General features: G+C 49.5%; 1 protein-coding gene across 1 annotated transcript in view; it reads left to right on the plus strand.

The window, feature by feature from the left end:
• DOCK2 (dedicator of cytokinesis 2) overlaps positions 1-27,777 on the plus strand; it is a 474,846-nt gene that overhangs the window by 382,585 nt on the left and 64,484 nt on the right. The window contains exons 31-33 of the mRNA XM_069556001.1: positions 8,764-8,864; positions 8,964-9,022; positions 20,338-20,486. Of these exons, the coding sequence (XP_069412102.1) occupies positions 8,764-8,864; positions 8,964-9,022; positions 20,338-20,486 (309 nt within the window). The remainder of the gene's footprint in view (positions 1-8,763; positions 8,865-8,963; positions 9,023-20,337; positions 20,487-27,777) is intronic.

Consider the following 27,777-nt stretch of genomic DNA (forward strand, 5'->3'; position numbering starts at 1 on the left):
GTAAACTGAACTTCCGAGAAGTGATTGATTTTCCCATTAAAGGTCATCTAGCTATTAAGTGGGGCTGCTGGAATTCAACCCCAGGCCTGTCTTTTCACTATTCTGCACTGTCTCTCAGAAATAGGGTGCCTAACAGACAGCTCTGTGTAGCTCCAGAAACACTGTCGGTTCATATGAGCTCTTCCAGGCCCTGGGGTAGAGATCTTGACAGTGATTGGCTGTGGAGTTAGCCTCTAGATGTTACAAACTCTGATTGGCCCAGAAATCAGTGGACCAGATGTGCTCTGTGGCTCCAGGTAAACTCTTCCATCTTAGGCGAGTATCTGCTTGCTACTAAGACCATTCTCTCCACTTGGGGAGCTCTGATTGGCTCTGCCTTCATTAATTCCAGCCTTAGTCTTGAGGCAGCCCTGGATTATCTGGGCAGCAGATATCTTGGGATCATTTTTGAACCTATACTGGAGACCCTGTGAAATGAAAACCTACCAGCATATCCCCAGCCACTGTGGACGGCTGAGGGCAGGCTTGGTCTCTATAACGGGCAGTGTAACCCGAGATGGCAAAAAATGAGAGAGGGAGCATGCGCAGCACTCACAGCAGCCCTGCAGAGGCCCAGAGCACGCCCCACTGGGGGGTCACGGCAGGACCCCTCTTCCAGGCAGGAGCGCGGTCACGTGCTTGGTGACAGCGTCTATGGCCCTGCCTGCTTTGATTGAGGGCCACAGACGACCTCTGGCTGATGCTCCCAACCTGAATCTGTAATTGGAAACTTTCACTCCCAAAATTAATGGCATCTTCAGAATGGCCCTGGCACCTGAGTCTTTCCGCCACAGGGGAGGGTACAGTGACTGCATTTTAGCAACCCTGGGTATTGGGCCTTTATTTTTTAAATTAAGAATTTGGGGTAAATAATAATTCAAGGCCACTGACAAAGAATCTTATAGGATCAAAGATTCTTGATGTCTCTGCTGTAAAGATATCCGACAGACCAGTGGATGAACATCAACCAGCAAAAAAGGCTAATGGGATATTAGGAAAGAACAAGAAAATCAGTTTCAGCAGAAGAGCAGAGTAGCTTGAGCCTAGACCTTCTGGGGACACATACACTTGGATTCAAATGCCAGCTTCACCGTTTTATAACTGCGGAAACTTGGGCCAGTTCTTCAACCTCTCTGGGCCTCAATCGCCTGCTCTCTAAAAATGGGGAGAACCATAATACAAATAGCCTAGTTTCTAGGGAGGATTTAACAAGGACACAGGCATAGGCTTATTAGTGAATGCATTCAATAAATATTTCCTAAGCGTATGCTGAGTTAGACATGATCTTAGTCACTGGATGTACAACAGAAGATAAAGAGATGAAGTTCTTGCTTGCATGATGCTTATATCTGGTAGAGGAGACGGAATAAATGATTGTGTTAGCCAAAAGTTTCGTTCAGGCTTTTCTGTACCATGGTAACCCCGAACGAACTTTTTGGCCAGCCCAATACTTCGGCGAAAGATATGTCCTGAGTCCTGCGAACAGACTGAAATGAGGGTCAATCTGCTTTAGTCCAAGCGAGCTGGGAAGACTTCTCCAGGAAGTGATTTGTGAACTGAGATCACAAAACTGGGTGGTAGTTTGCATGCTTGCTACGTCACTTCAGTCGTGTCTTATCCTATGCAGCCCTATGGGCTGTAGTCCAGTAGGGTCCTTGTCCAGGGGATTCTCCCGGCAGGGATTCTGGAGTGGGCTGCCATGCCCTCCTCCAGGGGATCTTCCCAACCCAGGGATCGGACCCGTGTCTCTTCATCTCCCACATCGGCAGCCAGGTTCTTTAGCTCTAGCACCGTCTGGGACGGCCCCTTTAGATACTGTCGAAAGAGAGTTAGGGGAGTTTGCCCATGACAAGGGAGCTGGTAACTGGATTGGAATTCTGGAAGGCAACCTGATAGTATCTATGAAAACAAACAACAAAGACAACAAACAAACAATAACAAAATCTGCGTAGACCCTGGGCCGTCGTGGTTCCACCTCTAGGAACAGGTACTACGAAAGTCTCTCATGCATAAAGATGTATAAACAAGGATGCTGATTACAGCATGGATGCTAAAGAAGAAACAAGTTGGAGTCCAGCTAAATGTCTGTAAATAGGAAACTGGTTAAAACTGAAGCGCATTCTTCAAGCAGCAGACCATGCAACATAAAAGAGAATGAAGCGGATCCGTACACGCTAATGTGGGGACATCTGCAAGTAATGCTGATGAGAGAAAACAGCACAGTAGAGCAGACTAGTGAAAAAAGACCTCTACACATAAGTTTGTTTATACATAAAAATTTTTGGAAGGATAGCCGGTAAATTGTTAACAATATTTTCTTCTGGAGAATTAGACTAGGGTCCAAGGTAGGATGGAAAATAACTTTTACTATTTAACCATTCAACCATTTAATTTGTTTACTATGTGCATACTACATTTATAATTTTTGAGAGTTAATTAAAATAGCTGGGTTCTAATTACACCCAATAGCAGTATGACTGGGTGGCTCTTTAATTTATCTGGATCTCACTGTTTACATCTGTGAATAGAATTAGATCAGATGACCTGTAAATTTATCCCAGCTTTAACCTTCTGTTGTCCTGTGGTTTCAAAATATGGAATTCCCAATCAGAAATCACCTTACTTCTTCCCCAGGGAAAAGGAAAAATCTTTGTGCGTTTTGCCAAAGATTCTGTGGCTTCTCTGAGCCATCCAGCAAGGCTCTTAATAAAATGCCACCAGGCAGCTTGGGGCAGGGAGGAAAGAAAAACCTGAAATCTTCTGAAACAACTGGAAAATCTCTCTAACAAAATGGAGATCAATAAATAAGTATTTTCTGGAGCACTGTATTCAAGCCATTGTGCAGAATTTGGCGTTAAGGATGCAAGTGGAAGGCAGCACCCTTGGCACTGGTGGACCGTACAGAGGAGCCAGCCCCGTGGCCAGCATCCGCGTTCCATCGACGGCGTGCTGGTGGAGGTCTCCAAGCACATCCTATTTCATCCAGCACTTGCAACAACTTTTTTATGGTAGTTACCCTGATTTTTTCCATTTTATAAGTAAGAAAAATGAGGCTCAGAAAGGTCCAGTAACTAGCCAACAACAGCTCAGCCAGTAAGAGAGACTGGTGTTCATCGCCTAGTCTGGGAGGCACTGACGCACGTGCTCTGAACCACTGGACCGTCACGCCACGGGAAGTGAGTGGAACACAAGTTTGTGTGCGGAACAGTGAATGAATCCACATCTTTGGTTGCGCCTACTCACACTGCTCGAATCTGGAAGGGCTGAGCAGGCCAGATGAGTTCTGCCTTCTGGGAAGGCCTGGTGGAGGCGGTGGGTCTTGAGCTGGGCTTTGATGAAAGGACGAGACTTGGCTGCTGCAGGTGTGAGAACCACCACGAACAGATCCATGGGGACCGAGATGCTCGTGTTGTTTCTGTGAGTCTGAATAGACCAGTTCCTCCCCGTCCCTGGAACAGACAGTTTGCTGTGGGAGAAAACACTGGAAACTGCCTGGAATGCCAGATTAGTTCATTTGGCTCTGACTTTTCAGGAGCAAGAGTCAGGAAGATGCAGGGAGGAGGTGGCACGAGGGTCCAGCTGTGTCTAGTCGCCGCCACTGCTCACTCCCAGGCCCTCCGTGGAGCTGCTGGCCAGAACAGCCCCCCTCAGTCCCAGGGTCAGCCCCACAGAGCCTCACAGGCAGAACTGGAGGGGGGCTGTGGGTGAAACACTCAGCGTTAACATTACTGCTCTTTTTCTTTTGAATTTCTTATTTTGTATTGAGGTGAGGCTGATTAACAATGTTATGATAGTTCCAGATGAACAGTGAAGGGACTCAGCCATACATATACAAGTATCCGGGCTTCCCTAGTGGGTCAGCGGTAAAGAATCTGCCTGCAGTGCAGGAGCTACAGGAGTCATGGGTTCGATCCCTGGGTCGGGAAGATCCCTGGAGGAGGGCACGGCAACCCACTCCAGTGTTCTTGCCTGGAGAATCTCATGGACAGAGGGCCCTGGCGGACTACAGTGCATAGGGTATGGCTGTAGTGGGAGTGTGCACACCCACATACATGTATCCGTTCTCCCCCAAACCTCCCCCCCATCCAGGCTGGGGAGCATACTTTCTGATCTACTGAGAGAAAGAAGCACTGGACCTATGGTCTTGTGATTCACAAAGATCTTCAAGGAGGGAAGTCAAAAGAAAATCAAGTGCAATCCTAAGTGTGTATCCAAGAGAACCAAAAACGTATGCCCACAAAAATTCATATGTAAATGTTCATCGCAGTATTATCCATAAAGGCCAAAGCTTAAGCTTAAGTGAAATCGCTCAGTCATGTCCAACTCCTTGTGACCCTACAGACTGTAGCCCGCCGGGCTCCTCTGTCCATGGGATTCTCTAGGCAAGAATACTGCAGTGGGCTGCCATTTCCTTCTCCAGAGGATCTTCCCAACCCAGGGATTGAACCTGCATGTGTCCCACATTGCAGGCAGACTTTTTACCCTCTGAGATATCAGGGAAGCCCTAAAAAATTTGCAATACCATGGACTATATAGTCCATGGGATTCTCCAAACCAGAATACTAGAGTGGGTGGCCTTTCCCTTTCCCAGGGAATCTTCCCAACCCAGGGATCGAACCTAGGTTCCCCGCATTGCAGGTGGATTCTTTACCAGCTGAGCCACAAGGGAAGCCCAAGAATACTGGAGTAGGTAGCTGATCCCTTCTCCAACAGATCTTCCTGACCCCAGGAATCAGACTGGGGTCTCCTGCATTGCAGGCGGATTCTTTACCAATTGAGCTATCAGGGAAGCCCAAGAATATTTAATTTTCCTCCTGTAATTTTTTTTCAGTTTTAGAGTGAAGCTAAGTAAAAGTGGCTCAGATGTGTCCGACTCTTTGCAACCCCATGGGCCATGTAGTCCATGGAATTCTCCAGGGCAGAATACTGGAGTGGGTAGCCTTTCCCTTCTCCAGAGGATCTTCCCAACCCAGGGATTGAATCCAGACCCCTCGCATTGCAGGCAAATTCCTTACCAGCTGAGCCACAAAGGAAACCCACTAATACTGGAGTGGGTAGCCTATCCTTTCTCCAGCGGGTCTTCCCGACCCAGGAATTGAACCAGGGTCTCCTGCATTGCACACGGATTCTTTACCACCTGAGCTATCAGGGAAGCCCTAAAAGCCAGAAGGTAAAAACAAACAAATGTCCGTATTGGACAAACAAAATGTAGTTTATCTGTCTATACTGACACCCAGGACAGTACCCAGCAATAAACATAAATGAGGAACTGAGGCCTCTGACAGTGTGGACGAGCCTGGAAAACGTTATGCTCAGTGGAAGGGGCCAGACGGGAAGAGTCACACAGCTCGTGACCCCACTTCCCTGAAATGGCAGAAGAGCAGATCCACGGCGACTGAAGTAGCTTCGTGGTTGCCAGGGGCTGAGGGGGATGGGGCAGTGGCAGCGACTGCCAATGGGTGGAAGGTGTCTTTGGGGGACGATGAAGATGTTCTAAAATTAAATAGTAGTGATGATTTACTACTAGTAAATAGTAGTAAATCTGCTAGTGAGTATGGTAAAACCCACTGAATGGAATACTTTTAAAAGTCAGTGTTATGATATGTGAATTATATCTCAACTTTAAAGAAAAAAGAAAATCAGCAATAGGGTGATGTAAACCATTCTTGAGGGACTAAGTCAGGTGGGACAGAAGTAGAACTTAGTGAGAAGTTTCACTAGATTTGACGTTTGGCTGTTCTCCAACATGTTAGGTGTGAGATTTCTGGAATTTTTCTCAAAAGCAATACTAATTCAGCTCGCTTTGTTACACATCTATTTCCTGTTGTACCCTGATTACTCTTTTGAAATCCCCTAAATTCAGGAATTTCTCACCCTAAAAAATAACCCATTCCATGTCCTGTGGCCAGGCTTTCCCTTTCCTCGGCTCGTAGTCTCATATCTTGGTCTTAAACAGGACGAGATGTGAGCTCTGGGCTTGAGCAAACAAAGCAACACGTTGTCAGAACTTGCAAGTCATAGGGCCACCAGGAGGAAGGGCAGCTGGTGTGGCTGAGACACCCTGACCTTCACTGTGTTTGGAAGTGAGGTTACTATGGAAACAGAAGAGCTTGAGATCTGATTCTCAGAGTGATGGGCCACCTTTGGAAGACTTTGAGGAAGGGAAGGATAGGATCTGGTCCTGGGCTCTGTGTGCTGAGTTGATTTTATGGAGGCCACAAGCCAGGAGGTCACTTCACTGCACCCCGGAAAGACTTGGTCTTTTGGACTGTGAGAAATAAAGTTTCAGGTAAAAGAAGGAAAGCTATTCCCTCAACAGAGTATAAGCTGCGCGAGGGCAGGAGCTGCTGTCTGTGTAACCACTGCCCTGGCCCCACATGATGATACCCGGCCCATTGAAGATGTTCTGTAAATATGTGTCAGTATAGGCTCTGCTAAAGACAGACCACAGCATGTAGAAAGAGACCTGAGTATCAATCAGTAGTGAAAAGTAAAGTGAAAGTGTTAGTCGCTCAGTCACGTCCAGCTCTTTGTGACGCCACGGACTGTATCCCTCCAGGCTCCTCTGTCCGCGGAATTCTCCAGGCAACAATACTGGAGTGGGTAGCCATTCCCTTCTCCAGGGGGCATCTTCCCAACCCAGGGATCGAACCTGGGTCTCCTGCATTGCAAGTGGATTCTTTACTCTCTGAGCCACCAGGGAAGCCCCATCAGTCAGTAAGCCTGGGTTTAAACCCCAGCTCTGCTCTATGTATAACAAGCTGTGTGACCTTAGGCAAAATACTTCACCCCTCTACACCTGTTCTTCTCATCTGTAAAATGAGTCTAATAATGATTGCCAGGTTTTGAGAGATGGAGGGAGGGATATGTGGGAGAGCGTCTGGCCCATGGTAAAACAAAGGGCTTGTTTTGCTTTTCTCTGAAATAGGAGCCACAAACCCAAGTGAAAGCAATAGCAGTAAGGACATTACCAAAGGTATAGCTGCTTTTCACTTAGTCTTGGCCATTGGAAACCTCCAGTAAGCATCTTTGAGTGAAGGATGACAGCCTCATTGGCAGGTGATTTCTCTAGCTGGTGTTACCCTTCCTCTTGCTAGTCAACATTTAGAGAATGCTGGACAAGTATGGGCTTCGTCCACCTGCTCCTTTCAGGGCCATGACATTTTATAATAATTGCTCTTGAGCACCAAAGGCACCAGGTTGTACTATTATTTGCTTTGGTACCAAAGAAGTCACCAGAATAATGAAAAGAATAGTAAGGCTAACCAGAGCTTTGGAGCTCTTACTGAGATCCATGCCCTTTATTATTATTTTTTTATTAAATTTTTATTTTTACTTTATTTTACTTTACAATACTGTATTGATTTGCCATACATTGACATGAATCCACCACGGGTGTACATGAGTTCCCAAACATGAACCCCCCTCCCCCCTCCCACCCCATGTCATCTCTCTGGATTTAAGCACATCATCTTTACCACAGTCCTCTGCGGTGGATACAGAGCTAACTGCCCCCAACCCACCCACCCCCCCCACCTTTGCAGATGGGTTCACTGAGGCTCCATAGGACCTTGGTGTGAGTCTCGATCTCTCTGTTCTGTGGCCTGCATCAATGTCACTGTCACTCCTGCTGATCTTTGGAGCACTTTCCCTCTGCTGCACACTTTGCTGGACCTGTTTCACCATGAGCGGGTGAAGCGGGGTCTAGTCTCTGCATTTAGCACCAAGAGATCATGTAAATGTTAAAATTACGGGAAGCCTACTTATCAGCTGGGCCTCAGTGGTCCTTGAGCGCAAATGAGCATGAGAATCATCGGAGTGCCTGGGAACACATGGATTTCTGGGGTTGGATTCAGTAGGTTGGAGTGGGGCCAGAGAACCTCCATTTCTAACGAGTCCCTAGGTGATGTCGGTGCTACTGGTCCAGGACCAAACTTCAAAACCATAGAGCTAAAGGGAAGGAGAAGGTGACGTATTCTAAGATGGAATAGGCGGCAGGCTGGTCCTCTACTGCCAGGTGAATTAGGAAAGACTTCCAGAGACACTGTTGTTGTTAACTCTTTGTGAGCCCATGGACTACAACACACCAGGCTTCCCTGCCCTCCAGTATCTCCTGGAGTTTGCTCAGGTTCATGTCCATTGAGTCAGTGTTGCTATCTAACAATCTCATCCTCTGCCATCCCCTTCTCCTTTTGCCTCCAATCTTGCCCAGCATCAGGGTCTTTTCCAAAGAGTTGGCTCTTTGCACCAGAAGCTTCAGCTTTAATATTAGTCCTTCCAGTGAATATTCAGGGTTGATTTCTTTTAGAATTGATATGAGAGTCTCTGAAATCCTTATCCCTTATTGCCCCCTAATTCTAGGGCAGAGAACCACCTTACCAGGGCACCCAGCTGGGCTGAGTTATTCATTTTCCAGAAAAACAAAATGAAGCAAAACAACAGCAATAAAAAAAGAGCGGCCCTAAAATCTTTCTCCTTGCCCAAGTCCTGTTGTCAGAGAGAGGACGTACGTGGTCAGCGCCCAGAGAAATCCATCCATTGTCCTCCTTTGGCTGGAATGTTAATTTCAGAGTCAGTGCCAGTTAGAAAATTGCAGTGCACAGAATTAAACTGGTTCTGCCTCTGTCTTCTGCCATCTTCATAAATTATTCACATTACCCAGCGTTTAATATGCTTCCCCACTTCAGCACTCCCCCTGACAGTTCTGCATTCTTCCGTTTACAGCTGTGGAACAACTATTTTCATCTGGCGGTGGCTTTTATCACTCAGGATTCTCTGCAGCTGGAGCAGTTCTCGCACGCCAAATACAACAAAATCCTGAATAAGTAGGTGTCATTTGGAGCTCCTGAAAAGGACGGGGGAGGTTTGTGAGAATCTCTGAGGTGATGCCTGAAGCAGACATTTTTTTTTTTTGTTTCTCCTAGGTACGGGGACATGAGACGGCTAATTGGCTTCTCCATCCGTGATATGTGGTACAAGCTTGGTGAGTAGGCACAGCATTCAGACAGACACGTGTGCACATGCCAGGCTCCTTCTTGAAGACCATCTGTTGGAGGGCCGTGGGGGTTTCAGCAGAGGAAGCTTGAAATAACAGTTTATCACTGTACGCACCCCAGGTCTTTAATAAGTGCCTGATGAGAGAGAGTGCCCATCCCAGCCTCCCATCCCCTAGGACAGCTGTGGATCCGCTTCTCCTTGATGCCCCTGAGGGGGTAAGCAATCAAACTGGAATTTACAAGGAGAAAGAGCATGACTGCTGTGGGGATGCACGGCCTCCCCCGTCACATGTGCTTCCTGCTGATTGGTGCGCGTTCTGCATCCTGCTTCTTACGTGACGCTGTGATCTCCCGAAGGCCCTCCAGACTCACGGGGCAGGATTGATTCTGTGGCAGTCGAGGTTCTCCTGTGATAGGATTTGAGCTGGAAGGTGACCCCAGAAGCTGTCCCTGCTTCAGTGAGCTACAGGAATCCTGGGCAAGCTGAGTGGTACCTATGGGAGGAAGGAAGGGGAGATGGAGTCAGCAAGACATTTATTGAGAGTCTGAGTCAGCCCTGTACAAGGAGATTTTATTTAATCTTCACATCACCTCCTACAAGATGGAAACATTTCCCCCTCATTTTATCGATCAGGGAACTCGGAGGGAAGGCGCTTGCTTGAGATGAAACAGTAGCAAGCCGCAGAGCTTGGTTTTGATTTCAGGAGGATGGGGGCTGCACACCTTGCCCAAGGCCTGAATCCTGCTCCATAAATCTGTGCAGAAAGGATGAATGGGTAGTAGCGAGCTCTTTTCACCTCCTATTTCGTGCGCCCTCCTTGATTCTGCTGCTGAACTGCTCTGTGCTCGTCTTAGATGTGGACTCTCTTCAGTAGAGCAAAACTCTGCCTGCCTGTTGGATTCAACCTAAATCACCTCCCCAGACCTCTTAGCATCTGTCAGTCCCATCTGACTTCCTGGACAGCTGTTCCTCGCCCTTCCTAGCAAGGTGCATTCATCGTGGGGAAAGCAGGTGGACATCTGCCTGGGCTGTGTTTGCTGGCAGCATTGCACTCAGGTCAAGAGCACATGCTGGTAGGAGGAGGGTCGTAGACTGGTTCCCAAAACTGAAGGGAGAGCTGGGGGTCTGGACCCAGAACAGACTGCACCTCTGCCGGGGGCCGTGCCTTGTCATTTGTACGCTGTGAGGCGCAGAGCAGGGGCCCGAGTGATACTGGCCCAGCTTGGGGAGACAGCGCCATCTCCCAGAGTGTCTGCGAGGCTTGGAAGGGCACACACTGGCAGTGGGAAGTCGTGGAGGCCACACCCATGGGAGAGCTTTATCATCACTTTCACCCTGTTATGACAGCATCCTTAGCTGTAACAACCAAAAATGTCTTTGTGTGCACGCTAAGTCATTTCAGTCACGTCTGACTCTTTATGACCTCGTGGACTGTAGCCTTCCAGGCTCTTCTATCCATGGGATTCTCCAGCAAAATTACTGGAGTGGGTTGCCATTCCCTTCACCAGGGGAATCTTCCTGACCCAGGGATCAGGAGTCTCTCATTGCAGGCAGATTGTTTACCCTCTGAGCCCCCAGGGAAAGCCTAGACATTACCAGATATCCTCTGTATGTGTACATGTGTGTGTGTATGTGTGTGTATGAAACTCCCCTCTTTTGCAAGCCATCACCAAAAGAAACACCATCTCTGCCCTGTGTTTCTGGAACAGCATTTTTTTTTTTTTGTTTCTCTGCTTTGGATAATGATAGGGATAAAAGAAACATTATGTATGTCATTTACCACCACCATGCCATAGGAGAAAAGTGCACAGTGCTGGTGGTAGCCAGCAGCTGGCCACGGGGCAGGAGTCTGGGAGGGAGCCGTGGGGCTGCAGACTGAGGCGGGCGCACCCCGGCTGGAAGCAGCAGTTGCTGTCCTGCCTGGTTGGCTGCTGTCCTATTAGAATGCAAGGCGGACATTGCCACAGCTTCCAGTTTATCAAAAGAAGCCTAGAAACATAACTTTTAAATGCATTTTCTAATTTATTAATATTGGTGGTAACTAGTTGAAAGTTTTAAAAGCACCAAATGTGTCCAGTGAAGCAAGGGGCCCAGACTCAGCCTGCAGATGAGTTTGCCTTCCCTGCTTTGTGACAGCAGAGACAAGGTGAAGCCGTGGTGGGCTTCCTCTCCCAGACCTACATCCCAAGTGTTGCCAGGATTGCAAAACAGGGGTCTGTGCTTTGTTTGTTTCCGGTTCCTCCGCACAGCCTGCGCTTTTCTGAATGTCCTTCATTGCCGTTGTTTTGCACACAGAAGATTTTATTTAGATATAGATTGTTTTGGCAGGAGCTTCTGCGCTCCCAATTATGCTGATGAATGAAAAGATGTTACCAAATACTCTACCTGCTTAGAATCACAGAGCATCAGAACTGGAAGGGGCCTTTAGAGAGCATATTGTCCAGCATTTTTCAAATGTTTATTTTTAGCTGAGGACCAATAAAAAGAATATACCCTGCTCAATACAGAAATTGGATGAAAGCCAAGCTGTTCTAATTGAAGTGGGACGGGCAGGGTGGGGGGCAGGAGGGTGGATAGAGCTACTCTCCTGAGCTCCTAAGGAGATCCCTGCAGATTTTCTGGGAGAAACCCTTAAGCACTTCAGAGAATAGTTTGAAGCTACAGGTCTGTCCAACCCACTGATTTACCAGCAAGGAAACTGAGGCACAGAGAGGCAGAGAGTGTGTGTCCAGCATCACAGAGTGGATGAGAGGTGGATTCGAGACAGGGGAGCCTGGCATGCTATAGTCCATAGAGTTGCAAAGAGTCGGACGTGACTGAGCAATGGAACAGCGAGCAGCAGCAGGACAGGTACACTGGTGCGTCTGTCCAGAAGCGTCATGGACCCCTTGCTGTATTCAAGTACCTGCGGGGTGAATTAGCGGAATTCAAAGATATACTTGTTAGGGTTTGGGGATTGCAAGAAAGAGGTGCCGACTGTGGCTGCCTTAATTGGAGAAGGTACTGATTGGAAGGGCAAGGGAAAATGGGCTATGAAGGGTAGGATTAGAGCCACTCAAGGATCCAGGGCAGGTGGTGTGATCCAGGGCAGGATATTCTATCCCTACATCACTCTGCTAAAGGTCCAGTCTCTAGGAGACACCTTTCTATTGTTCTTCCTTGGGTGACCGCTCCATCAGTGTCCCCACCAAGCCTACGCCTATCAAGGAAGGCAGAGTTTCCCAAAGTAAAATGTTCATGGAGTTATGGAGAAGTCGAACAAAGACACAGATGTGCACTGTAGGAAACAAAAAGGAAAAGGTTCTGTTGCAAGGATGGCCGTCTCCTCGTCTCTTAGCCTGGCCTCCTTGGAAGAGGAAGGTGTACAGGCCTGAAGGGACTTTCCTGCTGCTCCTTAGTTACCTGGCTGTCTTCTCCTTGCCTGTCTGCTTCAGGGGTAGGGGAGCAGAAAGAGGAGGCAGAGTGGATGGATGGGTCCCCAGCCCCATCCCACTTTGCGTTCTGCCAGATGCTGGCATTAGCAGGCTTTCTCCAGCAAGCTAATGAGGTTAATCTGCTAATCCAAACCAGAACCAAGTGCTGTATACATGGGGGACCAATGTAGTAAGAACACTACATCGGGTAATGATGGGTTTTAAAGTGCAATTTGTGAAGCATCCAAGACAGAGTGAAACATGGACGCCATCAGTGGCAAACCTGGCTGAGTGCCCACGTAACAGCCATTCCATCCTTTTTCCTAGCTAACTGATCCCTGGTTTGGTTTTTTTTTTTTTCCATGATTACAATTTGTCCAGTTAACAATGATTTGTAGCTAGTGATGGCCATGTGACCCAACATGATTTCTGAGAATCAACAGAAATAAACTTCTTGGGGTTTCAGGAAAAAATTTTTCCTAATTAAAATGAAAGGGAGGGCATAGCAGTGAGCATAGCACAGTTTTTTTTTGCTTGTAGTCTTTCCCTTTGTTCCTTTCTGGGAAAGAATAAGATGCCTGGAGGCACAGTAGCCACCTTGAAGCCATGAAGAGTCACACCCTAAGGATGGAGAAGCAGCTCTGGGCTGACTGTCTTAAGGAAGAAAACTGAACAGAGCTTACTTAGTTTAGCTGGGGAAATCAGATTTCTGCTACTACCCTATCTGATGTATCATCTAATTCAGTGCCCTGATTTTATAGGCGAGGTCACTGAGGCCCAGAGAAATACAAGGACATCCCCAAGGTCAACAGCAAATCAGTGACTCAAATGAGACAAAAGAGCCAGACTCGACCTGAAGTCCAGTGTTCTTACTAATATTTTTTTTTCCAGAATATGCAAGATATTTTCAAAGTATGTGAAATAGTAAACTATGTTTTCCAAAGACTACTGATAATGAGTAAATCATAATGCCTGTTAAGTTTTAAAATTTTGTTTTAATGCCCAAAGCAATCAGGGCTTCATCACCGTGATCATCAGCACCATCATCTTCTTCTCATCAAGAATGATTTGAGCAGCCCTGTGATTATAAGATGGCTAATTGCAAAGATAATCTCGGTCTGGAAGACTATTCAAGGAAAAGTCTAGACAAGTGTGTTTGTGTGTGTGTGTGTGCGTGTGCACTTTTGTGAGGGAAAGACATGCAAGGAGGCCTTAAAAGAAAGATCTGTACCAGGATCCAGCCACTAAAGGGTTAATGCTATTTGTAAGTTTGGATCCTGGGATAATGCCAAATATAATGGACTTTCCCTGATAATGTAGCATCATAATATTTGATATCCGCTAGGAGAGAAGCAATGCACATTTTGTGAAAATGACTTTGTACTTAACCAGACCATGTTCACTAGGGTTAATGCCGGTCTGCTGTGTTAACAGTCTTCATGGGAGAGAAAGATAAATTCCAGTGGCTGGCATCATGGCCTTCCATGTGGGGAGGTCGCTCCCGGCAGAGCTGTGAGAGCAACTGAACCGTCACTTTTTCAGCATCGATGGAGGGCCCAGCTCAGCGCTAAGCACCAGGGAAGGATGAGAGAGTTGGGGACGTATAAGGCATGGTCCCTGCCCTCCCTGGAAAAGCCCACCATTGAGCTCTAAACATAGGACAGACTGAGAGTCTGAAGAACAAACTAAGAGCACATCCCCTAGTGTGAAATGTGTGGTCGAGACTCAGGAGTTGAGGCAAAGAGGAAGGTTCTACGGAGTCAGTGCCTCTTGACTTAGACCTCAGGGTGGTCAGAGCTGAAAGGGCGGCAGCTATTCCAAGGGGACAGTCAGCCTAAGCAAACATGACTTCCTCGAGTTAGGGAGAAGCTGCTGGGCAGAAATAGGAAATGCGATTAGAAAGGCATCCATCCATCCACCCACCCACCCATCCATCCAACCAACCATCCATTTATTCATTTAGCAACAAGTATTGAACGCAGTATAATACCTACCAAAGGTGTCCAAGTCCTAACCCCCAGCACCTGTTTATAAATTACCTTACATGGCAAAGTGGACTTTTTAGGCATGATTAAGGATCTTGAAGACGGTAAGAGTATCCTGGACTGTCCAGATGAACCCAAAGCAATTACAGGGACTTTAGAAGTGAAGAAAGGAGGCAGAGGAGTTGGAGAAAGATTAGAAAAAGCAATACTGTTGGCTTTGAAGATGGAGGAAGGGGCCATGAGCCAAGGAATGAGGGTGACCTCTAGAAGCTGGAGAAGGGAAGGAAACAGTTTCTTCCTCAGACCCTCCAGAAAGAACTCAGCCCTGCTCACACTTGACTTCAGCCCGGAGAAACCCATTTCAGACTTCTGACCTCCAGAACTATAAGATTAGTTTGTGTTGTGCTAAGCCACAGCCTGTGGTGATTTATAACAGCAGCAACTGGAAATGAAGACAAGTAGCCTTAAAGGTCAGGCACTGTGCTAGTGGCTGAGGCTGCAACCGAAGATAGCTGTAGTTAGAGACGTAGCCCCCAACCTCACGGCCTTGCACTGAATAGTAAACTGACTGCTGAGCTATTTAATTGTGGTTGTAAAGGAAGCTAGCTGTAGAGCAGAAGCTGGGGCACCCAGAGAGTGCATAAAGGACTCCCGCCTAGTGAGTGAGCTCGGCGGCCTCGGTGAAGGCTGTGGGGCGCTGAGCCCCAGAGCTGTGGCGTCCTAGGGAACAAGCCTGTGAGCCACCTGTCTAGATTTAAAGGCTCTAGCATCCACGTTTTTTAAAAAGATAAAACGCAGTGAAATTAATGTTAACAATGTATTTTATTTAACTCCATATTCCAAAGTGTTACCATTTCAACATATAACCAACATAAAACATTATTCAGATAGGTCACCTTTTTTGGCTTGTTTTCCAAAACTCTTTCTTAGGAATCTAGTGGGTCTTTTACACTTACAGCACGTCTCAACTTGGACTAGCCTAATTCCAGCTGCTCAAAGACACTGTGGCCAAGTGGCCTCCGTATTGGATAGAGAACAAGTAACATTTGCTTGTGGGGCCAGTGGTGGTGGGGCTCGGGTGGAGTCGGGCAGAGGAGGGACGAGCATGGTGGGCAGTGCGGGGCGGGGTGCAGCTGAGCAGGGGGAGGCAGGGTGTGGAGATGGGGCTTCGGGCCAGAAGGGCTTGGAGACCAAGGGGACCCATGCAAGGACTGTAGCTGTGGACAACATGATCAGACTGGGGTTGTCAGACGTCTTTGAGGAGACCTGAGAGCATGTTTCAGTGGGAGAGAGAAGGGTTTGGAGGCTGGTAATGGCAATGGCCCCCCACTCCAGTACTCTCGCCTGGAAAATCCCGTGGACGGAGGAGCCTGGTGGGCTGCAGTCGCTAAGAGTCGGATACGACTGAGCGACTTCATTTTCACTTTTCACCTTCATCCGTTGGAGAAGGAAATGGCATCCCACTCCAGTATTCTTGCCTGGAGAATCCCAGGGACGGGGGAGCCTGGTGGGCTGCCGTCTATGGGGTTGCACAGAGTCAGACACGACTGAAGCGACGCAGCAGCAGCAGCAATGTCAGCTGTGGGAGATAAGATACATCTGATCCAACCTCCTTCCGTGCCATCCCTTTACTCTAGAAGTAAACGAACAAACTGACCAGCCTGAGACGGTTCGTGAAAAGCCCCAGGGGGCACCACGGGGTTGGACCGCAGCTGCTTACATTGCTTTTCCCACAACTCACCCTGGGCCGAGCTCGCGCTGCTCAGCACTGGCATCACCACACTCAACACCGACATCTGCTGAGCCTTTCTAACCAGCCAGGCCCTGTACGGAGCCCTTTGTTTTAAGCTTCTCAACAATTCTTCAGGTAGGGACTATGATTATATCTCCATTTAATAGATGAGATAATATGTTTTTAATATTTTTATTTATTTTGGCTGCTGCCGTATGACATGTGGGGTATTTATATCCCTCAACCAGGGATTGAACCCACCCTCCTTGCATTAGAAGCATGGAGTGTTAGCTACTGGCCCACCAGGGAAGACCCCAGATGAGATAATAGAGGCTGGGGAACATTAAGTAACAGACACAAAGCTTCCTGGTGGCTCAGAGGGTAAAACAATCTGCTTGTAACACAGGAGACTCGGGTTCCATCCCTGGGTTGGGAAGATCCCATGGAGGAGGGAATGGCTACCCACTCTAGGATTCTTGTCTGGAAAATCCCACAGATAGAGGAGCCGGTGGGCTATAGTCCAGGGGATTGCAAAGAGGTGGACATGACTGAGCAACTGCACTTCACTTCTTCACAAAGCCACACAGTCTGAAGTGGCAGTGGAGGAGTTTGAGGCAGGTTTTCAGGCTCAGAGATTCTACAGGGCCTGGAGGGAAGCTGGGCCAGGCACATTCTGGGCCACAAGGAGGGACTCGACTGCCTATCTTAGATCAGTACCTAGAGGGACATTTCCCAAGCCTGAGATGGAGGGGCAGAGATCTGCGTGCCTTCTTCCTCTTTTCAATGAGTGGGGTCATTTCTGATCAACCCAGCTTCATTTCAGAGTCCCCAGGAGGCTTGCAGGACTCTGAAATCCAGAGGGTGATAACTCGCCCTCATCCTGCTCATTTCGGGGTCTGTGCTCCCAGTCTGAGCACCGCAGGCCTCCTGTCAGCCTCCTGAGGCCAGGGGCGCTCCCACCTTCACGCTCAGCCTGGCCCACAGGGCAGTCTTTCCCCTTCCTCTTTCCCCACCCTCCTCCCTTCCTTCCCCCTGTTTTCTCTCGTTTCTTCCTGTCAGGCTGCCTTCCTAGTGCTCTCAGACATTCACCTGCGATCTCACCTCTCCCCTCGCGAGGCAGGACAGGCGAGGCCCTTGCATAGACCAGAAGGGGAGCACGGCGGCTGGCTTTCCACCCATAGACCTCAGCTCCTCCCTGTGCCCTCATTTCTGCCAGATCTTTCCCCAGAGCCTGGGCAACCCGGCACCTGGATTTATCCCACTGACTTGTTGGGACTTTAAAAGCCTTTTCTAATTGGTATCTGTTCCCAGTGAGATTCAGCTTCCATTATGTGAGAAAGACCCTCTCACCCATTCCCTTCCTTGCCTGTTTTCAAGAACAATAGCAGGTATGTCTCTTGAATGAGAATTTTTTTTTTCCAAAATGAGTTCACATTCACTTAGCCACAAGTACGTTCTCCGTGTGTGTGCCTGTGTGCACATCTGTGTATATAAAGGCGCACGTTCAGCTTATTTGAACACAAAATCCAATGTGCTCAAATTCCATTTCTGATGTAAAGGAATAAGATTTTTTATGGAGCATTGTAAGGGCCATTGGGATCACACTGCATTTAGAAATCATCATTGTCTCTCTCTCCTCTTTCCCTAGTCTTCTGAGCATCTCTTCAACTGACTGCAAAGAATGCAGGTCAGAAGTGCCTAGGAAATCCCTAGTCTGTGGCATGTCTGCTCTTTATTTTAAACCATCTCAAATATATCTTTATCAGACCCAATGCCCTCCACTATTCTAAAGGCCTTTGTCACATAAGCAATTTCTCCATTCCGTGGTGGCTTATCTGACAGTTTCCCATTTACCTGCTACTTATTATTACACTCGACTTTGAATTTTAAAACCCCACTGAGGGTTTAAAGGATCTTGAAGGACAAAATCAGAAACCTAGATTAGCAGTTACTATAAATCTGCAAGAAAGCTAGTTTAGTTTTTTTTTTTTTTTCCTGTTTGGAACAATGCAGAGTATAATCCAAACACACTGTATAATGAAGCTGGTGTCCTGGAAAAGTGTCTTCATATTTCACTCACCTCTCTGCCTGCCTTCACTATTTCATTCTCACTAACTGAGGATATTCCTAAGATGATGCCTTTTTTATCTGAATTCTGGGGAAACACTCACTCCAACATTAAGCCTCATTTAGGTGGAATTAAAATTCATTTTCTCGCAGCCTTCCCTCTTGGCTCTTTTACTCAGCTTTAATCAAAAGCAACAATGCCAGGCTGTATGCCATACTGCCTGAGTTTCTGCACCCCAGGAGCTCCCCAGGCAAAGACCACCAATGCAGTGTGCACCTTGACAGTGGGGAAAAGCAGGATGGGCTTCTTGGGCTCTGAGAGTCAGGAGGAGAAAGACACAGCTGCCGATGAGACACCTGGGTGTCAGCTTCACTGGCAGGGTTGCTGGGATGGGCTTGCCCATGCTCCCCAGGAAATCCCTGCAGTTCCTGAGTGCCCCTCCCTTTCCCTTTCTCTGCCACGTCTGATGTGTGTGTTCTGAGGAGTCTGCTCAGTTCTGCTCGACAAGGCTGCCCTTCATGGTTCATTTTGGCCAAACATCACAGCAGTGAGAGCTAACACTATACAAAGCGTCCCATGTGCCAACCACTGTCCAGGGTGCTTGATAAGTAAAAATACCTATTACTCTCATATTGCAGGTGAAGACACAGAGGCCTCAAGAGGCCAGCTTGCCTACCATCACACAGCTAGTTGATGGAAGATGCATTTATCTATTTCAGGCAGTCTAGCGCCAACTTCAGTGCCCTTCACCACTTGGCCTCACTGGCCCTGCCCCGGGGCTGATTATCCTAGACTCTGTGCTAAGTGTTGCTATTGTTGTTTAGTCACTGAGTCATGTCTGACTCTTTTGCAAACCCATGGACTGTACCCTGCCAGGGTCCTCTGTCCATGGGATTTCCCAGGCAAGAGTGCTGGACTGGGTTGCCATTTCCTACTGAAAGGGGTCTTCCCAACCCAGGGACCGAAGCTGTGTCTCCTGCATTGACAGGAGGGTTCCTTGCCCCTGAGCCCCCAGGGGAGCCCCCACAGAGTCCACACAGACGTGTTTCCTGTGGTCATCTCAGCAGGCAAGTATGGCAGTTGCATGTCTATGACACGTCTCCAAGTCACTCACTCTCCGGTGAGTATAAGAGCGAGACGGATTTATTTCCTCCTTCAGTGGACATTTACGGAGGTAGTATGCTCCAAGCTCAGCGCTACAGATGTCATAAGAACAGACATGCTCTCTGCTCTCACAGAGCTCTCCGTGGGAGAGGCTGTTGTCTGTCAAAGGAAGCCATCGTTGCCAAGTTGGCTAAGGAGACAGACCACTGGCCAGGGCAGGGCATCTGATGGAGCTAGGGGTGGGGTGGGCATGTGGCAGGGCTTTTTAAAGTGTATCTATCCATGGGAAGCCAGGTGGTAATGGGCAGATGTTGAGGAACGGGCAGGAAAAACTTGTCAACAAAGGAGCACCAGGAGCACAGCCCTGGTGATAAGGCGGCTGGTGAGCTGGTGACACTGGAACCAGGCCAGCGTGGTGACACTGCCAGTGGCCAGGGCAGGGGACACAGGAGAGCCTTGGAGTGAGGAAGGAGAAACAAGAAGCTGTAGTTGATCTGACCACAAAGCAATGTTTTAACTCCCACTATTACACTGACCATACTTTTATAGCAGGTTTTTGGCAGCAAATTTTGCTTTTCTTGTTTTCACAAAACAGTTGGTAAAAAAGCATGTTTCCAAATCTCAGAAACGTGGCTTGTGCTGCAGACAGACATCATTTCAAGTATCCCTGTGATTTGCCATCACTAACACACTCCATCAGGGCCCTATTTGCAAAGGAGATATGCAGGTGAAAAGCCTTGTAAACAGCAATGTGCCTTCCACACGCCTGCGTTATTATCCCTAACAACGGAGCTTGTTTTGGATGATGCATGCGTCATTTACACGAGTTAATATATGTAAAGTGTCCAAAATGGTGCCTGGCTCCGGGTAAACAACTGTGTAAGTGTTAGCTTTTGTTTTTACTGTTAGCCTCCCTTTTTTCTTTTCCCAGGCTTGGTCTGGTTCTCTTATGAAATCACGAAAATGGTCTCATGGGCCCATGTCCCTCTTCTCTTTCAGGCCAGAACAAAATCTGCTTCATCCCAGGCATGGTGGGACCCATATTAGAGATGACACTTATCCCTGAGGCTGAGCTCCGGAAAGCCACCATCCCAATCTTCTTCGACATGATGCTGTGTGAATATCAAAGGAGCGGGGATTTCAAAAAGGTAAAAAATGAGGCTGGAAACTCAGGCCAGCATCTCTAATCCCCAGCCCATTTCCCCATAATGATACCTTCGTTCCGTCTGCCTGGGCTTCGTTCAGAGGCTTGATGGGAGGCTGGGGACATTGATTCACATGCCTGGAATGAGCTGGCAGAGCGGATTTGGTCAGTGTTGCATCATGCTTTCCCACGAAAGGCCAAGATTAAAATATACTTTCTTGCTGGGTATCGGTGTGGTCCCTTTCTCTAAAGGATAGGAATCCTACTTCCCTGCAGAAGAGCCCCCTCAGGGTACGTCCCAAGGGGCTCCTCCTCCCCCCTGCACACGCCTGCGCCCACCTTGGCCCAGCACTTCTGCTTCTGCGATAACGCAGGAGATCTGAACGTCAGACTTGGCCATGCGTCAGGTGGCCAGCAAGCAGAGGCTCAGGCCCCGACGCCCAGGAGGGCCCTGCAGAGCTGTGGTGGGGTGAGTGGGGCTCTCCCCAGCACGCAGGGAGGGAGCCACTGGGGCAAACGCAAGGGCCACCAGTCACAGGTTTTCATAGAAAATCCCACTGGACTGGAAGAATGGAGGCCCAGCCACTCCAGACGCTTGGCCGGTGAGCTAGGCCCTGGTTTCCACAACAGGATGCTGGCTCCATTCAGAGGTCAGGCCCAGTTCAGGGAGGTTGGTCTTTGTGTCCCGTCAAGTCTGCCTCAGCGATGCGAGGCCCTCGGGTCTCGCCCTGCTGTCCTCCCTGCCCCTCCCCTCCTGGTGCTCCCCTGTTGGACTCCCTCCTCACCCTGGCATTCCTGCCCCTCATTCTATACCACATCCTGCGCCAAAAAAATTTCCTTAAAATAAGTATCTAAGTGCCTCCTGAAGGGCAGCAGTTTCCAAGCTGCTCTTTCTTAAAATCCTTTCGGACTTTACTCTTCCTTTGCTCACTGGCTCCCTAATCCTCATCCAATGAAGTCCAAACCCTGTCGCCTGCATTCCAGGTCCTCCCTGCTCCGCCTTCAGCCAGTGCTCCTGCCGTTGTCTCCAGCTCGCTCCACCTCCTCACCTGTTCTCCAGGCCTCCCTCCTGCTCTCTTGAACTGTGTTGCCTTGGTGAGCATCCTCTTCGTTCCTCTTCCTCTGCTTCTCGGCCACACTCGTGGTCCTGCCTGCCAGCACATCCGTGTGTGCCTCTGAATCCTGCAAAGCCCTCCCCAGAGCTCACCCTTTAAGAGGCCTTTGCCCTCTAGTCCTCTGTCATTCCAGCTGTCTGAAGCATTGTTGTTAGACACGGCCTTACACTACACTCATTTCTGCTGCTTCCTCGTCTTCATGTCAAAAACGTGATGCTGATGATAATGCCGGTGACTGCCATTAACCATATAGGCCCCGTGTCGGTCCCCGTGAGTGCGTCACGTACGTCAATTCATGCCATCTTTTTCTTAGAGCCCTGTGAGGTAGGCAGCACATCATCCCACATGTGTGTTCATTGGGCTGTGCTGAGCCTTCACTGCAGCATGTGGGATCTTTGCGCTTTGTCGCAGCGTACAGGATCTTTTGGTTGTGGCCTGTGGGATCTAGTTCCCTGACCAGGGGTCAAACCCAGGCTCCCTGTGTTGGAAATGCAGAGTCTTAGCCAGTGGACCACCAGGAAAGTTCCCATCCCAATATTAGGATGGAAACCCTGAAGCCTAGAGAAGTGAAGTCACTTACCCTTAGCCATATGAGAAAGACACAGAGCAGAGGTTGCAGCACACAGGTCCCTAGGATCCCAGGCCAGGCTGCGTCCACTGCCCTGTTCAGCCACTGGCCTCATCGCAGTAAATGCAGGCTGACTGAGAGAACGGTGGTGCCCTCTGAAGCAGTGGCTGCTCACAAAATGGAGCACTGATTCCACCAGATGCTCCGGGAAGAGGGACGGGAGGTTGAATACCTCAGGAAGCCCCTGCACATCGGAGCCCCTCTTGGAGATTTCCAGGGGGCATAACACATGGAGCCAAGGCACGGAGATGTTCCCCAGTAAACAGACCTGTGAATTTCTCAGATTCATTTCTGCAAGAAACATTTATCGGATGTGCCAATCACTTTGGGAAAGTTCTAAGAGGAAAGAGGTTCTAAGAGGAAAGAGACTAGTTAGCTGTGACAATCCCAGTGTAAGAGGGTACACTTTCAACCCAGGGACTCACAGGCGTTCTCTGTCCCCGAGGCTGGGGACCAGCCGTCCGCCTGCAGGGAGCCTGTGGGGAAATCAGGTGAGGAATGCAGGTGCAGGGAGACGCCATGGCCAGCCAGCTGGGCTGGGGGTGCAGGAGGGTGGAAGGCGCAGCTGCAGATGGATGTTTGAAGGTTGTTTGGAATCTTTCAAGGCAAAGTCCATGGAGCTTGGGAACATGGGAGGGGCTCCCTGGGTGGGATGAAGGGCATTCTGCTTCCCCTCAGGTCCCCCCAGTGGGGTGGGCACCAGCGGGCTCAGAAGGTGTCCTGGAGCAGGTGTGCAGAGGCACTCTCAGTACTGATGCCTCCGTGTCTGAAAGAGAAGCTAACCCAGGTCCTCCCTGGGCGACAGCCTGACAGTCGTGTTCGGTGGCCTCAGGGCTTCTGAGGCTCGCCTATGGTGTGACTGTCCTGCCCTCGTGGATGCCATTCTGAGGCAACCCTTTGGCACGCAGCCGCCTCAGCTCCATGAATGGGGTCGTCCCCTGGATCCTCGCTCCACACCTGTGTTCATTGTAAACTCTTTCCCCAATTGCTTCTCTTCATCGCTGCCTTATCAAGAGAGACAGGAGAGTCGGGGGCAGCTAATGGGCAGCTAACTAATGGGGCAGCTGCCCGTGTGCACGCCAGCTGTGTGCTTGACCAGAGCCCGGTGTGGGATGAGCAAACCCAGGTGTCCCTGCCTGACTCAGAGTAAGCACACATAGGTGGTATCCCCAGGGGAGGGAGAAGCCAGGCCCCCTGAGCTCCACGCTGCCCTGAAGGCCAGATCTGGAGCACACCCCAGAACTAGGGTTTGAAACCCAGGTAGCATTGTGGCCGTGCCCGATGCCAATAGATAAGAGAGGAACCAGGTGCCCAGAGCGCGACCGGGCTCCCTTTCTAAAACGTGGGTGTGAGAGGAAATAGCAGCGCCCACAGGAGCACTCAGCAGGACCTTTGCCCCTCCTCACAGCAGGCCCTCTGGCCTGACACCCGGGGCCTTGTAGTTCTTTTGCTGCCGTGCCTTTGCGGGGCTCTTCCTCTCATTCTTCACCTGGTGAACCCTAGTCACCTTTCAGCTGTGGCCTCCCACTTGGACACAGCCTGTCCTGCTTCCTGGGGGCAGTGGGGCATCTGGACACAGGAGACAGAGGTGTGTTCCAGCAGGGGGTGCATGGGGTGACTGAGGTAGGGAGGGGGCAGACTCTGGGGGTCTGGTGGGGAGGAGGCTCACAGGCCGGTCTATCTGAGCAGGGTTTCTTCTGCAGCCTCGTCACCAGATTCCCCTGACTTCTCCTCTAACCACAGCAAAATAGCTGATGCTTTTTACTGATACCCTTTACCCCTCATGAGTATATCACTTCACCCCAGACCATCTGAGGGGCCTCTGTCTTCACCTGGGACTGGAATTCACATCCACTGAATTGGGACGTTTCAGCAAGAGGGGCTTCGAGTTGGCCATGCTGTAGCTGCAGTGGGCCTGCTGCACTTGAAGTGAAATGCATCTCGTCCTGTCTGCAAAGGGCTCAGGCCCTACACCTCTGCCCCAGAGCACGGCAGTGTGCTCACAGGTCCGCCTCCATCTCAAGACCGTGAGCTCTCTAAGGGCCAGCGCAGTTCCCTGAGGCCCGGGACTCTCAGTACCTGTCAAGCGCCCGAGATGAATGTAGTGGGGGTCACGTCAGTGCTCTCAGTATGAATACAGGCACTTAGACCCCCATCCCACAGCGTTTCAGAGGGAGAGCCTCGGCAGAGAGAGGAGCGTTCCAGCGAATGTTTTTATAATGCAGGATAACGAGGGTAGCTCGCTACTGCCTGAGCAACCCCAGGGGGATGGTTAGACCGGTTGTCTTGCTGGCAAATTCTTTGTGGAGGGAGAGGCTATGGTCTTTTCAGATGACATCTGTGGGAAGGAGTGGAGGTCCTGCGATGCAGAGACTGAGTAGAGTGGTTACCGATGAGGCAGATTGTGGAGCAGGATGATGTCCTGATCATCGTGAGCGTCTGGGCTCTCAGCAGGAAGGAGGGCTTCCTCTCTCGGAAGGAGAGGATCCCTTCCTCAGAGAAGGAAGAGACAGTGGCATTTGACAGCAGCGCTTAAGACAGTGCCTTCACTTCGGCTTCACCAGGGGGCCCTGGTGGCAGAGAACCCGCCTGGAGTGCGCAAGGAGACACAGGAGGTGTGGGTGCAATCCCTGGGTCGGGAAGACGGCCTGGAGAAGGGCTGGGCAAGCCACTCCAGTATTCTGGCCTGGACAGTGCCATGGAGAGAAGGGCCTGGCAGGCTACAGTCCATAGGGTCACAAAGAGCTGGCCATGGCTGACAGGACTGAGCAGGCACGAAACAGCGCCTGGAACACTGCAGGAACGCAGTAGTTGCTTGTGGAATTAATGGATGAACAAAGATATCAGTTTGGCAGATTCCGCTGAGACTGAGTCTTGGCATGGGATAAATGGTGATTCAGATGGCTTAGAACAGCATGTGGAAGAGAGCAAATCAATTCAATAAACATGTACTGAGCACCTACTGTCTTCTGGACAGTATGCGTTGGTGCCAGGCAGACTTGATGCTTATAAGCTGAGTAAATTTGAGCAAGTTATGTAACCTTTCTCAGCCTCAGTTTTTCATCCACAAAATGTGTAGAATAATACCATTATTATGGTATCATAATACCAAACTAAAGCTTCATGAAGTAGGAAACGAAACAGGAAGTGATGAGACAACTCAGAGAAACAGAGGAAGCTGCACTGATTCCCATCAGCCTCCCACCTTTGCATGACGCTGTCCTTTCCAGCTCCTCCCAGGCAGGCTTCTGACCACCGCCGGACAACTGGCAGCAAAGAAGACCCCAGGCTGGCATATGGATGCCACTCTCCTCTTTGTTATCTCTCTGCCACCCTAGCTGACCCCTCTCTGACCCCTCCCCTGTCACAGTCAGGGCCTTACCTTTGAAGAAGAGCTCTTGTCCCCTAAATTTCACACTTCGGTGGAGCAAACAAAAAGTGTAGGCAAACAAGATGATGAAAAAAGCTGAGAGGGTCCAAAGCAGTCGGGAGAGACAGAGGAAGCAGTTCCGGGAAGGCGTGATGCAAGCGTGTGGCCGTGTGAGGTCCCCTCGCCACGAGAGGGAGTCGGGCTCCTAGAGCTCACTTCTCTGCTCCTCAGCGCTGAAGGTTCAAGTTAGGCATTGCACGGTCTCTCTTTATCGTTTATTCGCTTTGGGCGGTGCTGGGTCTTGCTGCTCGCAGGCTTCCTCTGGTTGCGGCCTGGTGAGAGCTCTGCCCGAGTTGTGGTTCACGGGCCTCTCGCTGCAGTGGCGTCTCCTCGCAGAGCACGGGCGCTGGGGCACGTGGACTTCAGCAGCTGTGGCGCAGGGGCTCAGTAGTTGCGGTGTACGAGCTCTGTTGCCTCTCGGCAGGTGGAATCTTCCTGGTCCAGGGACTGAACCCATGTCTGCTGCATTGGTTGGTAGATTCTTAATCCCTGGACCACTAGGGAAGTCCCTGTAGCATCCAACTTCTGCAAAAGTAACCTGGAGATGCTCCTTAGCAAATATCCACTTTGCAGGGTGGGATGAGGCATCAGTGATGTGATGCAGTCTTTAGTTGTGGATGAAATGGAAATAATTTGGCGAAGCCAGGGCTACTCCCTAAGCTCTACACAGTGCAGTGTTGGGAGTGAGGCCCATCATGTTGCCATAATGTAGTATATGTCTGGCAGTGTAAAGGACCCTTGGGTATGCCCTAAGTCAAATACAGCATCCTTTGAAACCCAAGGCAAAGGTCCCACTTTGCCTCAGTTGCCTCATTTATAAAGCAGGGATAATGACACCCATCTCCCTTCACTGTTGTAAAGCTTAAATGAGATTAAGATGCCAATGGTGGGAACAGTGTCAGTGACGTCATAATGACGGTTACTAACAAATACCAAGCACTTGCTATGTGCTAAACGCCAGGCCAGGCCTTTCTCATGCGTTTCCCATTGACTTCTCCCCTCGACACTATAAAGTAGGTGCTGCTTTAAAGTTCCATTTAAAAGATGAGAAAACTGAGCCTCAGAAAGGCTTATTAACTTGCTCAAGGTCATGTGGTAGGAAAAACAGTCGAAGCAAGACTCAAACTAAGTCTGTGTGTGTGTGTGTGTGTGTGTGTGTTCAGTCATATCCAACTCTTTGTGACCCCATGGACTGCAGCCCATCAGGCTCCTCTGGCCGTGGAATTGTCCAGGCAAGAATAGTGGAGTGGGTTACCATTTCCTACTCCAGAGGGTCTTCCCAACCCAGGGACTGAACCCATGTCTCCTGCACTGGCAGGTGGATGCTTAACCACTGTGCCACCTGGGAAGCCCCACACCAAGTCTGTTTGATGCCAAAGCTTGTGGTCAAAGCCACTCCCAAGCGTAGCCCACCGCTGGTCCCAGCAGCCCAAAGGACCAGAGTCTGCCCTGGGATGTACTTGACTGAAACCTCCCCTCTCCAACCCGCCCCGGAGGGCTCAGGCGTGGCTGGCATCATCAGCTCTGCACATTCCTGGCACCCTGTAATTTCCCTCCCTCTGGGCTCTTTTGTGACCCTGAGACAAGTGCTTATTTACCCCATCCACTTCTCAGCTCCAAAGGAAAGTTCATCTCATGAGGAGGAAGCATGCCAGCATTTACCATTGAACAGCTCCGCAAAGCTGGTTTTCTCCCTGAGAGCTGCTTTCCAGTAACATTCAGCAGTAATAACAATAACATTAGCAGTAATCATAAGATGACAAGAAAACCCAGTGCACACTTGAGCCTGTGCAATTGCCTAGTGCTTTGTAAATAAAATGTCCCCAGTCTCCCTAACTACCCCATGCAGGAGGTACCACAGTGATGCCTGTTATGTTAGTCAGGATCAGCAAATATGACCCCACAGGCAAAATCTGTCCTGCCACTTTTGTCTTTGGTGAAGCTTTACTGGACTATGCCGTGCTGATTTCTTTTTGTATCAGCTGTGGCTGCTTTGGTACCACAACAGGGAAGCTGAATAGTTGTGACAGACTGACCCACAAAGCCTAACTGAAATATTTACTGACTGGCCCTTTAAGAAAGTGTTTGCTGAGCCCTGATACAAACTATGAAGCTGAGGATT

This window comes from Ovis canadensis, chromosome 16 (genome assembly GCF_042477335.2).
Source record: "Ovis canadensis isolate MfBH-ARS-UI-01 breed Bighorn chromosome 16, ARS-UI_OviCan_v2, whole genome shotgun sequence".
NCBI classification, from domain to species: domain Eukaryota; kingdom Metazoa; phylum Chordata; class Mammalia; order Artiodactyla; family Bovidae; genus Ovis; species Ovis canadensis.